General features: G+C 50.8%; 1 protein-coding gene across 3 annotated transcripts in view; it reads right to left on the reverse strand.

Annotated features, from left to right (window-relative positions):
• Window positions 1–3,726: 3,726 nt before the first annotated feature.
• Window positions 3,727–17,395, reverse strand: part of RNF4 (ring finger protein 4) — a 34,671-nt gene continuing 21,002 nt past the window's right edge. For all 3 annotated transcript variants that reach the window (XM_040237677.1, XM_040237679.1, XM_040237676.1), the window contains exons 4-8: window positions 14,348–14,427; window positions 7,496–7,505; window positions 7,107–7,266; window positions 6,460–6,508; window positions 3,727–5,894 (exon numbers count right to left, since the gene is read on the reverse strand). In XM_040237677.1, the coding sequence (XP_040093611.1) occupies window positions 5,745–5,894; window positions 6,460–6,508; window positions 7,107–7,266; window positions 7,496–7,505; window positions 14,348–14,427 (449 nt within the window). In that variant the 3' untranslated portion in view covers window positions 3,727–5,744. The remainder of the gene's footprint in view (window positions 5,895–6,459; window positions 6,509–7,106; window positions 7,267–7,495; window positions 7,506–14,347; window positions 14,428–17,395) is intronic.

Consider the following 17,395-nt stretch of genomic DNA (forward strand, 5'->3'; position numbering starts at 1 on the left):
GGATGTCACTATTAGCGCCAGCAGGAATAAAAGGCCTCAGAATTAGATCCACAAAAACTGTGGGTAGTGGAATTAACATACATGAGGAACTGACAAATCTCTAAGAAAACTTAATAAAAATAAAGGGAAGCATAAATTAGTATTAATGATAAAAAGGTGCTGCAGAAACTAATTAGCTTACAAGAGAATATTTTGAACTTCATACCAAAATCTTACAAAAAGATGAAATACACAATTCGTAGAAACCTGAAACTGATTTTAAATATGAATAATCCTGAAACATTAAAAAAAAAAATCGGGTCTTCACTTGTGATCCAGTGGTTGAGACTCCATGCTCCCAATGCAGGTTTGATAGGTGGTTAGGGAACTAGAGCCCGCATGCTGCAACTAAGAAACAGCACAGGCAGAAAGGAAAAAAACCTGCATTTTAAAGTCTTTCCTTGATAGGTCAATGCAACTTGTGAACATGTATTTTTAAAAACCCTAAACCAAACATTTGGATCATGGAAAAAGCAAGAGAATTCCAGAAAAACATCTACCTCTGCTTCACTGAAGTGAAAGTTGCTCAGTCATGTCCGTCTCTTTGCAACCCCACGGACTACACAGTCCATGGAATTCTCTAGGCCAGAATACTGGAGGGGGTTGCCATGCCCTTCTCCAGCGGGTCTTCCCAACCCAGGGATCAAACCCAGGTCTCGCGAATTGCAGGCGGATTCTTTACCAGCTGAGCCACCAGGGAAGTCAGTAGAGTCTACTCGCAATGCAGAAGACCTGAGTTTGATTCCTAGGTCCAGAAGATCCCCTGGAGAAGGAAATGACAACCCACTGCAGTATTCTTGCCTGGAAAACCCATGGACGGAGCCTGGCGGGCCATAGTCCATAGGGTTGCAGAGTCAGACACAACTGAACGACTACACTTTCTGCTTCACTGACTACACTAAAGCCTTTTGACTATGTGGATCACAACAAGTTGTGGAAAATTCTTAAAGAGATGGGAATACCAGACCACCTTACCTGCCTCCTGCGGAATCTGTATGCAAGTCAAGAAGCAACAGTGAGAACTGGACATGGAACCAATAGACTGCTTCCAAATTGGGAAAGGAGTATGTCAAGACTGTATATTGTCACCCTGCTTATGTAACTTAGATGCAGAGTATATCATGCGAAATGCTGGGCTGGATGAAGCACAACCTGGAATCAAGATTGCTGGGACAAATATCAATAACCTCAGATACACAGATGACACCACCCTTATGGCAGAAAGTGAAGAGGAACTAAAGAGCCTCTTATGAAAGTGAAAGAGGAGAGTGAAAAAGCTGGTTTAAAACTCAACATTCAAAAAATGAAGATCACGGCATTCGTTCCCATCGCTTCATGGCAAACAGATGGAGAAACGATGGGAACAGTGAAAGATTTTATTTTCTTGGGCTCCAAAATCACTACAGATGGTGACTGCAGCCATGAAATTAAAAGACGCTTGCGCCTTGGAAGAAAAGCTATGACCAACCTAGATAGCTTATTAAAAAGCAGAGACATCACTTTGCGAACAGAGGTCCAAATAGTCAAGGCTATGGTTTTTCCAGTAGTCATGTATGGATGTGAGAATTGGACCATAAAGGCTGAGCATCGAAGATGATTTTGAACTGTGGTGTTGGAGAAGACTCTTGAGAGTCCCTTGGACTGCAAGGAGATCCAACCAGTCCATCCTAAAGGAGATCAGTCCTGAATATTTATTGGAAGGACTGATGCTGAAGCTGAAGCCCTGATACTCTGGCCACTTGATGTGAAGAACTGACTCATTGGAAAAGACCCTGATGGTAGGAAAGGTTGAAGGCGGGAGGAAAAGGGGACAAAGGATGAGATGGTTGGATGGCATCACTGACTCAATGGACCATGAGTTTGAGCAAGCTCCCGGAGTTGGTGATGGACAGGGAAGCCTGGCGTGCTGTAGTCCACAGGGTCACAAAGAGTCAGGCAGGACTGAGCAACTTAACAAAACCAAATAGTGGCAAAACAAAGAAACATGTAAGTCAATAAATCATGAACAAAGTGGATTTACCAAAGAAATGCAAAGCTGGTATACATTGAAAGAAAAATCAATGTGAAACATAGTACTAACTGATCTCAAGGGGGAAAAATCCTATACCCCAGTAGAGAAAAAGGATCAATAAGGACATACATCCATTGTGGACAAAATAAAACAGAAATAAAAGACAAACTCTTACCTCATGGTTGGAAAAGGAACCTTCCTTTCCTGCTAATTATCTTACAAGTCCAGCAAGAAAAACAATGTTCCAAGAATTAGAACAAGTTGGACTGTGAAGAAAGCTGAGCACCGAAGAATTGATGCGTTTGAACTGTGGTGTTGGAGAAGACTCTTGAGAGTCCCTTGGACTGCAAGGCCATCTAACCAGTCCATTCTAAAGATCGGTCCTGGGTGTTCTTTGGAAGGAATGATGCTAAAGCTGAAACTCCAGTACTTTGGACACCTCATTCGAAGAGTTGACTCATCGGAAAAGACTGATGCTGGGAGGGATTGGGGGCAGAAGGAGAAGGGGATGACAGAGGATGAGATAGCTGGATGGCATCACCAACTCGATGGACGTGAGTTTGAGTGAACTCCGGGAGTTGGTGTTGGACAGTGAGGCCTGGTGTGCTGCAATTTATGGCTAGCACAGAGTTGGGACACGACTGAGCAACTGAACTGAACTGAAGATGACACGGCTGTGAATGTAAAGGATTCAATAGAACCCAGAGTCTTAACCAGAATAAAGCTTTGGCAAGGATGCTTACACAATATACAAAAACCACTATGCGCAAACAACAGAAAAATGTAGTTAAAACACAACTTAAGTTTCAAAAGAAGCCTAGAAACAAGCCCCTTCAGTAGCCAGCTTTGCGGGCCCCGCTGTTAACCCTCTCACGGGATGCTCCTCCCCTCCTGGGGCCTGCCAGGGATGGAGGCCTCCTGGATCCTGGCTTCAGGACCACTGGTGGGTTGCGGTGGCCACGGGTCAGTCACAGCCTCAGGTCTCAGGAGGCTGGTAGCCCGGGAAGGTGCTGGGCCTGAGCTCTGCACTCAAGAGCTGTTCCTCTTTGCCCTACCTAGCCTACGCGGCTGAGTTTTTGTCTCCGGTGGTCTCCTGTGAAAGGCAGGCCTCTGAAGCTCACCAGTCGTGCGCCCCTGAGCCCCGGGCCTTGAGCACGTGAGCCTGCTCCATCTCAGGACCACCAGGCAGGAATGGAGAGAGGCACACAGGAGAAGGCCACCTCTGCCGTCCCTTCTCTGGAGACCTCAGGCCATTCCGTCTTTTCAGCTTTTCCAAGGCACTAACAGGCACGCCAGGCCCTCCTGGGCCCCTTTCGCACACGGAGGACAAACCACGTATGGTGGTCGGTGCGCCAAGTCCACGCTGCTCAGAGCTCTACTCCTGAGCTGGCACTGGCAAGACGGAGCAGTCAGCCCCCAGTCAGCCTCACTTCTCAGGGGCTGAAGTTAAATTCTGATTGATTAGGGATTCCAGGGCCTGGACTCGCAGCTCCACCCAAGAGTAACCCTCTTACCCACTGGCTTCTAAGCTGGTACATGACAAGCCCACCTTCCCACACATGCATGCCCCAAGATACACAAAGCTGGAGGCAGACAGGAATCACGTACCTTGGGCAAGGGTGCAGGGTGAGAGGTGAAATGGATCCCAATGAGTAAATGAACACACGAAAAACGTACCTGGTTCAAGTTAATGATTTATTTTCACCTGTAACACTAGCAGAGAAGTCAGAAACAGACTGACAAACATGGATAAAGTTTATAAACAGAACAAAGAAAGATCTGAACTGTGCACACTGAGGGAGAGAAAGGATTTTTCCGTATCCACTTTTCCTGTTTTGCGATTTCAGAACAGTAAGCGCTAAGCATTTCCCCCCAGTTTAGTATGAAGGAACACAACTCTTATGATCAACCATCTGTCCTTAAGCATAACGTTTTAAGAGATTTTGGCTGTGTAGTTGTCCTGGCTCCTGAAGTCTGGGTACTGTTAGAACATTAAAAAGAAAAAAAACAAAAACAAAAAACAAAAAAGGAGTGTTCCATGAAGCCCAGAAGGAACTTCATGGGGACACTGTGTCTACTTAAAGGGCAGACAGTGCCCGGCATGGTGACGAGAACTGATGTCCTGCCTTCTTCGATTGTAAGGAGAAAATAGTACTTTTATCAAACCAACTGGAAGTGAGCCAGTTATCAAAGTCAGAATGAAGCATGAATTTTCCTTTCACAGAGAAGGGACACTCCTTCAGCCCTGTTTAAAGTGAATTCTGTGCTGAGTCCCTGCTCCTCCAGAAGGAAAAACTGAAGGTCAGTTATTGCTAGCAACGCCAGAGGAGGCCCCCTTCCACCTTGAAGCTGTTTCACACGGAAGGCTGTGGGTCTGGCTTGAAGCCCTCTGAGGAAGGAGGGTGTGGAGGTGGAGGCGGCAGGCTCTGCAGGGCTTCTCTCCCGGGAGCCACCCCCAGGCCACCACGCCACCTCCTTGAGGACCAGAGGCTCTCACACCTGGAGTTGAGCGGAAGGGTGTTCTCTGGGCCCCTGGGGAGGAAAACTCTAAGGAGCAACCGAAGCCCAAAGGATCAAGGCCCAAAGGCCAGAAGAGCAGCTTCTGCGCTGAGTATCAGTTGTGGGGGCGGTGGTACCCAGCTTGAGTCTGGAGAGCCGAGCTTTGAATCGCAGGTGACTGTGACTTGGGCAACAGGATGGACGTGGGCAGCTGATAAGGCCACAGTGACTGCCACCGCCGCCCGGGGCTATGCTTGAGTAGACGTTAGGCAGTGGGAACTGAGGACCAGAGGGCCTATGGTAAACACAGGATGATTTTATCAGAAAAGAGGACACCCAACCACGTGCCTGCCCCACCGTGACTCCTGCACCAGTGAGCTCAGGCGCGGGTCCAGTTCCTGAGAACAGGTGGTGAGCAGGACGGGGCGACCCAGGCACCGCTCCGCAGGTGGCACGAGGCCTCCCGAGGACACTGGGAGTGCCGCATCTCCTGGGCTGCTGGAAAGGAGGCAGAGAACGGGCGTTATTGCACATTTCGTTCTTAGAAAACTAGGGATTGCCCTGCCGAGGCCTTGGTGATCTGCAGGAACCTCTGACATCGATGTAGGCGGAATCATGGGTGGCCTGTGAATCACAGGGGATGGAAAACAAAGTCCAGTGGTTGGTCTTTCCGGGGCCACGCTTGCATCTGGGATCCTCAGACTGGACGGACCGTGTGTGGCTTGCACTGCGGTGGGCCGACGCCTGGGACGAGGTAGCATGCCCAGGAGAGCTGGGCGGGCCTGCGTGCTCTCTGGCCAGGGCTGGTGCTCCATGACACCGCCAGGAGGACGGTGGGGCAAACTTTCCAAACGGGGAAAACTTCTTGGCAAACGTGCAGCTTCTGAAAGAGGCTAGAACCATGACTCTTATTTCCAATGTGCCTGACTCCCTCTCTCCTACCGTGGAACCAGACTACCCAGGAGATGTCGACCAGCTGGGAGAGGCCTGGCTCCAGCTCCACGGCATCCAACTAGAGATAACAAAAGGATCTAAGATGGGGCTGGAAACAAGAGAGCAGTTTACATAGTGGACGTTGATTCTGAAATAGTCTTTTTGAGCTCAAGAAACTGGAGGCAGATGAGCCGCGTAAGGCTGCAGAGAGCCCAGCCAGGCTCTGCGCGGCACCTTGTCTCTCCCAAGCACACTCAGCGCCTCATATGTAAATGGGGTGGTACCGTTTGTGGCTCATCTTTTTCCTGCAGGTCGGGCAGGTGTTGGCATTCTTCAGGGAGTCGCGGAGGCACTGGCTGCAGAAGACATGCCCACACTCTGTAGAAACGACGAGGCGCCCGTTCTGCACGATCTGGAAAACAAGCGCCCTCACGTCGCGGGGCAGCCGGAGCCCAGCGTCCACGCCCACCTGTTCCCAAGGTGACAAACGAGCTGGGAGGGGCTGGGGGCTGCAGCAGGAAAGCAGGGAGGGGTCAGGAGTACTGAGGATGCTCCTCTGAGCTTCAGGCAGGTATGGGCGGCGTCTCTGAAGCTAAGGAACAGGCAGGAACCAATCTCGGGCAGCGAGAGCCCAAGTTGAAGCCCTGGGGCTCGAGGAACCCCAAGCACACAGTGGGGCAGAGCCAGAGGGCCCAGGGCCACGGGAAACACTAGGAGCTTCTGCTGAGGCCAGGCGGGGAACACAGAGGACTGGCACTTGCAGAGGGCAGCGCAGGGAACGAAGGGGCCAGAGTTCAAGACTGTGCAGCCCAGAGAGATGGCAGGTCCTCCCTTCACAGATGTGCGCCAAGCCACGCGCCAGACCCGGCACGGCTGCAGGACAGGTGTCAGAGCCCACCCACGAGAAGTGCTCATCTCACTCCCCGCCTGGAGCAGCCAGAAGCCAGGGCTGGGGCCACGCAGCCGCGCCTGCTTACCTCTGAGTACCCGTCCATGCAGATGGGGCAGCTGACGGTGCCTGAGGGCCTAGAAGCACAGAGCGCATGTCAGGGGAGCAAGCCGGACGGCCAGCTCCTAACGTTGCATGGCTCCATCTAAGCCACCCACGCCCCCTCCTCACAAGAGCCTCCTGCGGCCCGCCACAGCCCAGGCACTTGGGAGGCTGGCAGTCCCATGGCGCAGGGGTCCTCAGAGAAAGGGGGGCAGAGAGCACAAGAGAAAGTGCAGACAACAGGAGTCCCCCTTGCAGCCTCCCTGGCTGGGGCAGGGGCTGGCAGAGCACCGCCTTCTTCCAAGCATTCCTGCTGCAGGAGGGGTGGGGTGCTGGGGCTCACCCTCAGCTACTCACTCACACCCTGGCAGTGCCTGCTGCACCTGGTCAGGTCACAGGGGGAACAGTGGAGCCCAGCCTGGGATCCACCCGCCACCCAGATGCTGCAGTAAGCCCTTCCTGAGCCCAGGGGTTGAAGCATTTGCCGAGGGGCCAGTATTTCTAACACCCTGCCTCCGCCCAACCTCTTCACTGGAAACTGGAGGAAGAAGGGATCCTCATTCCCGGGACAAACGCCCATGTGTTCAGAGGCTGCCTGGCAGACAGCCTGCCCCCCAGCACGGCCCCTGGTACCTGAAGCCCGCGGCTGCCTCCTCCCTGCCACTCCTGGGGGAGCGGGTGGTCACATACACGTCCTTGTCCCTGGCCAGCTCCTCCTCATCACTGCTCACCACACAGCTATCCGCGTGGTCCTGGCGCAGCCGCCGGCCATTCCTCCTCGGCCGCCTCCTCTCTAAGGTGTGAGTCCTCGTTCAGGGAAGGGCCTCTCAGCCCCATCCCTTTCGGGACCAGCTGCCTTCCCAGCCGTCTTCCCAGGAGGAGCCCCCAACCCTGCTGCGAGCAGGCCAGGGGTGAGTCCCCACAGCAGGCAGGGCTGCCCCAGGGGGTGTTCCCGCCCACAGAGCAGGCGGGCCTGCAGCGCCGCCCTCGCCCAAACCCAAGGAAGGAGGGAGACCACTCACCTTCAATAATCTTGGAAACAGGAGAAAAACAAAAGAGAAAGACACAGTTAACTTGATATATGATATTCTATACTCTTTAAAACTCTTCAACAATCAGGCTGACGCATTTGGGTCCCACGCGGGATCCTCAGGGGAGCAGCCAGGCCTCGTGCGGCTGAGCCCGGCGCCCAGTGCTGAGGAGTCCTGCGAGCTGGCATGTCACTCACCCTCCCGGAGCTGCCCATGGCCTCTTCTGAAACAGAGGCTCCAGTGCCCACAGTGCCACGCTGCTGCGAGGACCAGGCGAGAGCACACAATGCCAAGGGCACCAGGGGCGGCTGAGCCCACCACCTGCCCCACCTATCCCCACACCCCACAGGCTACTGCCAGAGACGGGGCTTTACTGGGAGAAGGCTTTGCAGGGTTCATGCTTTACCAACCGGAGGTGGTCAGGCAGGGACCCTGAGAACAGCACATGCCACGCACGGTGACCAACCCAGCCCTGTGCTGGAGGCGGGCGGAGACCGGCAGGGAGGACCCTCCAGCCCAGGGCCGGGCCCCAGGCCAGCAGCCTCGCCACGCTTCGCGCACACTGCGGCTCTTACACGCCGAAGTCCCCAGCAGCCCTGCTGCTCCCACTGTTGCCAAAAGCATTTGCTCACCTCGTGTCTGTGTCACCGTCTCGTAATTCTCACATTTCAAACTTTTTCATTGTTGTCATATTCATTATGGCTCTATCTGATCAGTGATTTCTGATGCAACTACCCTAATTGTTTTAGGGCATCACGAACCTCACCAATATAAGATGATGAGCTTAAGCGATAAATACGTGTTCTGACTGTTCCACAGACCAACTGTACCATGACTCCCTTCCTCTTCTTGAGCCTCCCTACGCCCTAGACACAACAATACTGAAATTAGGCCAATCAGTCACCTCACAGTGGCCTCGCAGTGTTCAAGCGAAAGGAAGAGCTGCGTATCTCACTTTAAATCCCAATCTAGAAATTACAAAGCTTAGTGAGGAAGGCACTTCAAAGGTTAGGACAGGCCAAGAGCTAGGCCTCCTGCACCAGCTAGCTCGTAAACGCAAAGGAAAAGTAGCTCCTCAAGGCAGCGAAGACGTGCTCCTCCAGTGAGTGCACATGGTGAGAAAGTGAGCGGGCTCCCTGCCGCTGCGGAGAGTCGGGGTGGACTGGGCGGAAGATCCAACCAGCCACAGTACTTCCACAAACCGAAGCCCAAGCCAGAGCAAGGCCCCAACTTTCTTCAATTCTGCGAGAACTTAGAGGGGCGAGGAAGCTGCAGAAAGTGTGAAGCTGGCGGGGGTTGGTTCCCAAGGTCACAGGAAAGATGCCGTCTCTGGCACATCAGAGTGTAAAGGTGAAGAAGCCCCAAGTGCTGATGGAGAAGCTGCAGCAAGTTACCCGAAAGAGCCAGCCAAGATCACTAATGTGGGTGGCTACATTAAGCAACAGGTTTTCAGTGTAGACAAAGCCTCTATTAGAAGGAGATGCCATCCAGGACTTTCGTAGCTACAGAGAAGTCAATGCCTGGCTTCAAAGCTCAGACTGACTCCCTCGTTAGGGTGCTTAACAGCTGCTTGGAGTCAATGCTTGCTCACCATTCCAGAAGTTCTACGCCCCTAAGCACGGCACTACATCGAGCCCTGCCTGTGCTGCGTACACGGAGCAGCACAGCCCGTGTCAGCACATCTGTGCACCGCACGGCCACTGAGCTTCTTGCCTGCTGACTCACACCGCTCAGAAAGGAGCACGGACAATGCGCCTTCAGAACAGCCCTTCCCACGGACAATGCGCCTGATCACCCGAGAGCTCTGATGGGGATGGACAACCAGACGAATGCTGTTTTCTTGCCGAGTAACACAACATCCTGCAGCCCATGGATCAAGGAGGCATTTCAACTTCCAACTCTTGTAATTTAAGAGATATATTTCTAAGCCTACAGCTGCCATAAACAGTACTTTCTCTGAGGGATCTGAGCAAAGTAAACCCAAAACCGTCTGGAAAGCAGACATATCACTTTGCCAACAAAGGTCTGTATAATCAAAGCCATGGTTTTACCAGTAGTTATGTATGGATGTGAAAGTTGAACCATAAACAAGGCTGAGCGCCAAAGAATATGATGCTTTGGAACTGTGGTGTTAGAGAAGACTCTTGAAAGTCTCTTGGACTGCAAGGAGATCAAATCAGTCAATCCTAAAGGAAAACAGTCCTGAATATTCATTAGAAGGACTGGTGCTAAAGCTCTGCTGCTCTTTACTGACTGCACCAAAGGCTTTGACTGTGTAGATAACAGTAAACTGTGGAAAATTCTGAAAGAGATGGGAATATCAGACCACCTGACCTGCCTTCTGAGAAATCTGTATGCAGGTAAAGAAGCAACAGTTAGAACTGACATGGAACAACAGACTTATATGCAGAGTACATCATGAGAAACGCTGGGCTGGAAGAAGCACAAGCTGGAATCAAGATTGCCGGGAGATATATCAATAACTTCAGATACGCAGATGATACCACCCTTATGGCAGAAAGTGAAGAGGAACTAAAGAGCCTCTTGATGAAAGTGAAAGAGGAGTGAAAAAGCTGGCTTAAAACTCAACATTCAGAAAACTAAGATCATGGCATCCGGTCCCATCACTTCATGGCAAACATTGACAGACTTTATTTTTCTGGGCTCCAAAATCACTGCAAGATGGTGACTGCAGCCATGAAATTAAAAGACGCTTACTCCTTAGAAGAAAAACTATGACAAACCTAGACAGCATATTAAAAAGCAGAGACATTACTTTGCTGACAAAGGTCCATCTAGTCAAAGCTATGGTTTTTCCAGTGGTCATGTACAGATGTGAGAGTTGGACTGTGAAGAAGGCTGAGCGCCAAAGAATTGATGCTTCTGAACTGTGGTGCTGGAGAAGACTCTTGAGAGTCTCTTGGACTGCAAGGAGATCCAACCAGTCCAGCCTAAAGGAAATCAGTCCTGAATATTCACTGGAAGGACTGATGCTGAAGCTGAACCTCCAGTACTTTGGCCCCTGATGGGAAGAGCTGACTCCCTGGAAAAGACCCTGATGCGGGGTCTTTTAGATTGAAGTGGGGGAGGAGAAGGGGACGACAGAGGATGAGATGGTGGATGGCATCACTGCCTTGATGGACATGAATTTAAGCAAGCTCCGGGAGTCGGTGATCGACAGGAAAGCCTGGCGTGTTGCAGTCCATGGAGTCGCAAAGTGCTGGACACAACTGAGTGACTGAACTGAAGGGCTTTCTCTGCCGAGTTCTACCAACTATCCAAGGGAGGAGGAGTCCCAGTCTTAAAGAATCTTCTGGAGAACAGAAAAAAGATGCCCAAATCACTTTGTAAAGATACCAGAACTTTATAAAGAAAAATTACCGACCACCAATCTTACTCACAAAAATAGAGGCCAAGATTACATATAAAACATTAGCAAACTGAGTCTAGCAACATTGAAAAAAAAATCATGTTACAACCACAATGCTTAAGCAGTTTAACACTAGAAACCAATGTAATTCTCCACTTCAACATATGAAAGAGGAAAAAAACCATCACTAGATAAGACTTAAATTTCAACACTGATTCAGGATGAAACTTACAGCCAAACATGAAAAAAGAGAAGCTTCTCCACTCTGGAAAGGGTATCAACAAACCCAAAACGTTACAGCAGAAGTCTTATTTAATGGTAGAACTGAAAGGATTCTTTCAGGTTGTGAATGAAACAAGAATGCCCATGACTGTCACTGTTTTTACTCAGCCAATAATGAATTTTTTAGCCAGTGTGTTAAGGCTAAGGAAAAAAAAAAAAAAAAAAAACACCCGAGATAAGAACCAAAACCTGTTCTATGTACACACAAAAAAATCAAAAGATTTACAGATTAAGAATTGTTAGACTAAAAAAAGAAAAATCAACTACATTTCTTTATATTACAAATCAAAATTAAAAAGAAATGAAAATCTTTAACACCATTTATAGCATCCTAAAATACTACATACCTAGGAATAAATCTCCTAACAAGACATGCAAAATCAGTCCGGGTATAAAGTTTACTGTGAAGTATCTAATCTTGGTGTTCATTTGCTCAATCGTGTCTGACTCTCTGTGACCCCATGGAGAGCAGCACACCAGGCTTCCCTGTCCTTCACTATCTCCCAGAGCTTGATCAAACTCAAGCCCACTGAGTGCGTGATGCCCTCCCAGCATCTAATCTCCTCTCAAACCATACACAAAACTCAATTCACATAGATTACAGACCTAAATGTGAAATGTGAAACTAATACTTTTCCAATATAGGAACAAATTTTTATGGTACAGGATTTTCATCAACAAAAGTGATAAATTCAACTATATTAAGATTAAGACCCTTTGTATATAAACCAAAAAGAGAAAAAAACAAGCGTCTGAACAGAAGATTCAATACACAACTAATGGCAGGCTCATATTTAGAACTTATTTAAAAAAATGAGACAAGGCAGGCAGTCACAAGGGAAAATGAGCAAAGATTCAGTTTTTTAAAAAAAAGATCCCAACAGGCAACACACCGAAGAGGAAAGTGAGCCACCGCTCAGCACGGAAAGGCATTTGACCCCGACAGTAACGGGGAAACACCTGAAAGCATGTGGGAGACTCCAGGCAGCAGCAGAAGGGCTAGAGGTGCAGCGGCAGGAGCCTGGGCGGGGACGGCCTCTCCGGAAGACAGGGGTCACTGCCCAGCGCCTGCTGAAGGCACACACCCGGACAGAGTCCGCACAGCCTCTCCTTCGGTCTTCAGAGGGCTCACCAAAGCTCCACCGCGGCCCTGGGGTGTACAGATGTGAGCTACTCCCAGACGGGGTCCAAGTGGTACTTAGCCTACCCCCTGGATTCTGGGTGGCTGGTAAGATTACCCCAATCTAGGAAACAACACGATCGTTTCACTCTCCTGGACGTGGCATCCAACGTAACCCTAAACTTGAAACCCCTCTAATAGAGGGCCCTCATCTTGAGTTAGTAACATTACTAGGTATTCCAAGCGGATATTTAGTGAAAATTTCAGTCTAGGTATACTTTTCACTGTAAATTTTTAAAGTGGCATTTGAATTTGTTAAAGTAATTATCAATAAAAAATGAAGAACGATTAAATTAAAAGGGATGCTATCAAATCCCAACTATTCTATGTCTGGGAACACTGAGGCCACAGGAAGGGGACTCCTCCACCAGAACCCGGGACCCCTGCTTCTCAAGCTGGTCTCCCCGCAACCTGCCCGGCTCTCCACCTGCTCCCAGGACAGGCCCCAGCGCCAGCACCCCTGTCCCAGCATCTCCCAGTGACTCTCCACAGGCAGGGACACAGCAGAAGGCTAGAGCGCTCAGAAAGGCAGCGCATGGAGGGAAGGCAGATGAACCATCAAAACAAAACCAGGGCATAAAAGGGGCTATGACGACGCTGGCTAGTCACTCAGCAGCAGCCGTCGGCGTCCCCATGAGGGCAGAATCCTGGCCACCTCCCCAGGGCCTGGCATGCCGCAGGTGGACACCAAGTGCTAGGCCAACAAGGCCTGGCAGCCCTGTGAAGTGCTAATCAGCAACTGAGCTGCAGGCCTCAGCCCAGGTGCCAGACTCAGCTGTCTTCTCAGAACCTCGGGGAGCTTGCCAGAACAGCAGCAAAGCTGGAAGTATGCTCCTTAGAAAACACTCATAGGCCCAGCGTGGACCACTGACAGCTAAGCCACTGAGACTTAACTCCAGGGAAATGACCGCCTCTCGCTCAGCAGCGGTGTCCCCGAGCACTCATGCATAATCCACTGGGACAGCTGACAGGCTCAGCAGGAGCAGCTGCCCGGCCTTTGGGGTGGGGTGGGGGGTGGGGCGGATGGACACACAGCCGGACAGCCCAGCAGTTTCAGATTGGGCCCAGAGTCCAAACCTCTTCACTTGTCAGGTCAGTCCCTGTCCTCACACACTTGCTTCTTTTGAAGGCTCGAAGCTTCTCGGAGTAACCCTGAGGTTCTAAGCACAGCCAGGATAGCCCCAAGGCCATGGGCCCCTAGGCCGAGGGGAGACTCAGCTCCCAGCAACCTCCGCCGGCCCCAGCAAACCATCCTCAGCAGCACTGCGCCCCCCGCCCCCCTTACAGGGGACCCTTCCGCCCTCTATCAGCAGCATCCTGAGACACAAGCGCACCCTCAGGAAGCGGGCGGGCTGAGCAGACTCCCAGCCCAACCCGGGGAGGCACCCTGCTTGGTGGAGCTGGGCTGCAGGACTGGCTTCCCTCTCCCCAAGCAGGTCTCCTTCCTGGAGGCCACACAGGGGCAGGCGAGTGCCCGGGGGCAGCAGCCCCCAGGCTCCACCCCCTGGGAGCCATGGCACCATTGGGCACCAGCGGGCAGTGCAGGGGGCCTGCCTGCTCCACGGCAGCGGCTTCCAGGCCTCAAGACCCGCCCTGGCAGTGCTCAGCGAATGTCCCCATTCCCACCAGCCAAGAGGGTGTAAACTCACATTTACTGGGCACCACGTTGGGTGCCAGGCACTCAAATAAAGGATTCTTCCAACCCTCACAGTACCCTACTGACACGGATGGCATTATCTTCATTTTACGGACAAGCAAAGGAGGCTAAGTCGCTTGCCCCAGGTCACGCAGCTGTTGTTAAGGGTGGAATCAGGGACTAAAGAGAGACGGAGCCTCAAAGTTCCCCCCAACTATGCAAAGGAGGCTCACTTGTGATTAATTAAAGCAATAAAGTTACAATAAATGATTTTCCTGAAACATGTTCCACCTTGAGTGCCTGTGACCAAGGGCTTCGGATGTGCCAGCCAGGGGCCACCACCAAGAGCGCCAACGCTCAGGCTCCCCCACTTACCACAACGGAGTCATTGTGAGTCAGGTCGACGACCACAGGCTCTAAAGATTCACAAGTGAGGTCCACTATTTCGTCTCCAGCTTCAAAATAAAGCATTTTAACAAGCTTTAGAGGGAAAGTAAAGGCATATTGCTCACTTTCATCAATATGACAACTAACAGAACACGGCTTATAGCAAACATCCCTGGTCCAGTAGTAAAGGGGCAAGCAGTGAACACTCCCCGAGCTCTGCTCTGAACAACACCGCACGGTTTAACCAATACACCAGCCCTCCCCGTGGCTTCACACCCCTACCCTGCGCATTCGCAGCGGAGAGGCAGCGGGTCACCTGCGGTGGGTGGGGTGCACAGCCGGGAAGCCACCAGGCACGCTGGGCTCGGGCTTCGGGGCGGGTCTGTCTGGAAGCTCCGCTCCCCCGATCTCAGGTCAGGCTATACTTGGCACCGCACAGGCTGTACTCTTCATCAGTTACATTTTAATCTCCTTTTAGCCCACCAGCGCTTCCCAACTTGGTTGGGCCACAACGGTTTACTCACTGGTCCCCCAAAACCCCAACTTGCCAAGAGAGGTTGAAGCTGTCCTGCCACTTGCCTGTGAGCCTGAGAGTACACTGCACGCCTCCCCACGCATGGGACAAGTGGGAAGGGCGTGTGCCAAACAGTTACCAGCACTGAGGTCTGGCAGTGCACAACCTCCATTTCTATAAACTGATACAAGATTTACAACCATCTTTGCTTCTATTATTTGTAACATTAAAAAGTAGGAGGGAAGAACTTCTAGAAATAATGGTCAATATTTGGGGAAAGTGACTTGTAATACATTTAAATTATTCAAATTTTTGTTCTCCTGGATTAAAAAGTTCACAGGAATACCATAATATATCAATGATTCCAACGTAATTTATACAAAATGATTTTAGTTCTTTTAAAGAATAGTCCATAACGGATCTATCTTAACTTACAGAACTGTTTCTCTTTCTGGTGAACACAATTTTGGGCTCTTACAACAAAAAACATGCCAACGGGCAGCTTGTGCATGGAGTCCTGCACGTGGGTGTGAGGCTCACCGAGAACAGAAAATGCCACCGTGGAGAGCAGGGGGCCTCAGGCAGGCTGGAGACTCTGAGCCCTTTGAGCGGCACGCATGGGTTCAGTGTCCCACAGGAGCAGACTCCTGCACCTGCTTGGGGGGGGCGCAGGGGAAGCAGGGTGGCCCAGGGCTGTACGAGTCTGTCAGAAGTGAGGTCAGAGACCAGAGACAGGCAGAGGCCTCACTCCCTGAAGGGCCATGATATGACCTCAGGCAAGCCGCTTCTCTCCAAGTCTCAGTTCTCGTGCCTCATAATTATAAAAGCAACCTTACCGTATGCAGAGCGGAGGGACTGACACAGGCTGTCTGCCACTCCCCTGAGCAGGCAAGCAGAGGGGAAAGGCCCATCTGCCCCTGCCCGCACCAAATGCCCTCCAACCCAGGAAGGTCTGTACACAGATCTGCCTTCTGGGGCAACTGGTGGTCTTAACAAAGGAGAGAAGAAACCTGAGTACTTCCTGAGGCCAAGTTTAAGTTGAGACACAACTTCAAAGAGAAAAGGTGGACCCAGACAGTGTCCACATCTACGCTGCGCAGCCTCCGAGGATGGCTGGTTAGGCGCAGGGGGCAGCTCTGGCTCACTTCAGCTTTGAGTCGTGAATGGTGAGTCTGAGACCGTCGGTCTTACAAACACAGCGACTAACCTGGACCTTGTATAGCGCATCGGATACGTACAGCTCGAGTGTTCGTGTCACCTACTGATTTCAGAGCTGGAACAGCTCTACGCAGAGCTACTGCATATACACACGCCACGACCCTAGCGCGCACGCACACGCGCCGTGACCCTCGCACACACACATGCCATGATCCTCACACACAGCCCCATTATTCATGTGTTCACACACGCCACGATCCTCACACGCACACGCCACGATCCTCACACACACACACACACACACGCCACTCATTATCTGCATGCACACACACATTATCCTCACACACACAGCCCCATTATTCATGTGTTCACACACGCCATGATCTGCACACAGGCCTTTATCCTCACACACACGTCATTATCTGCACGCACACACATGCATGATCCTCACATACAAACAGGCCATTATCCTCATGTAAACACACATGCAACTCATTATCCACCTGCACACAAACCATCATCCATGCGCGCGCACACACACACGCCACTATCCTCTTACACACACATGCCATTATCCTCCTATACACACATACCCCATTATCCACATATACATACACACATCATTATCCTCATATACACAGCATTAACTTCATATACACACACACACCATTATCCTTATATACACACCATTATCCAAGTAAGATGGTAGGTTTTGCAAGACAGCATCAGAGGGCAGACACACTGAAACCATACTTACAGAAAACTAGTCAATCCAATCACACTAGGACCACAGCCTTGTCTAACTCAATGAAACTAAGCCATGCCCGTGGGGCAACCCAAGAAAGGCGGGTCATGGTGGAGAGGTCTGACAGAATGTGGCCCACTGGAGAAGGGAATGGCAAACCACTTCAGTATTCTTGCCTTGAGAACCCCATGAACAGTAGGAAAAGGCAAAATGATAGGATACTGAAAGAGGAACTCCCCAGGTCAGTAGGTGCCCAATACGCTACTGGAGATCAGTGGAGAAATAACTCCAGAAAGAATGAAGGGACGGAGCCAAAGCAAAAACAATACCCAGCTGTGCATATGACTGGTGATAGAAGCAAGATCTGATGCTGTAAAGAGCAATATTGCACAGGAACCTGGAATGTCAGGTCCATGAATCAAGGCAAATTGGAAGTGGTCAAACAGGAGATGGCAAGAGTGAACGCTGACATTCTAGGAATCAGCAAACTAAAATGGACTGGAATGGGTGAATTTAACTCAGATGACCATTATATCTACTACTGCGGGCAGGAATCCCTCAGAAGAAATGGAGTAGCCATCATGGTCAACAAAAGAGTCCGAAATGCAGTACTTGGATG

This window comes from Oryx dammah, unplaced genomic scaffold (genome assembly GCF_014754425.2).
Source record: "Oryx dammah isolate SB20612 unplaced genomic scaffold, SCBI_Odam_1.1 HiC_scaffold_3, whole genome shotgun sequence".
NCBI lineage: Eukaryota > Metazoa > Chordata > Mammalia > Artiodactyla > Bovidae > Oryx > Oryx dammah.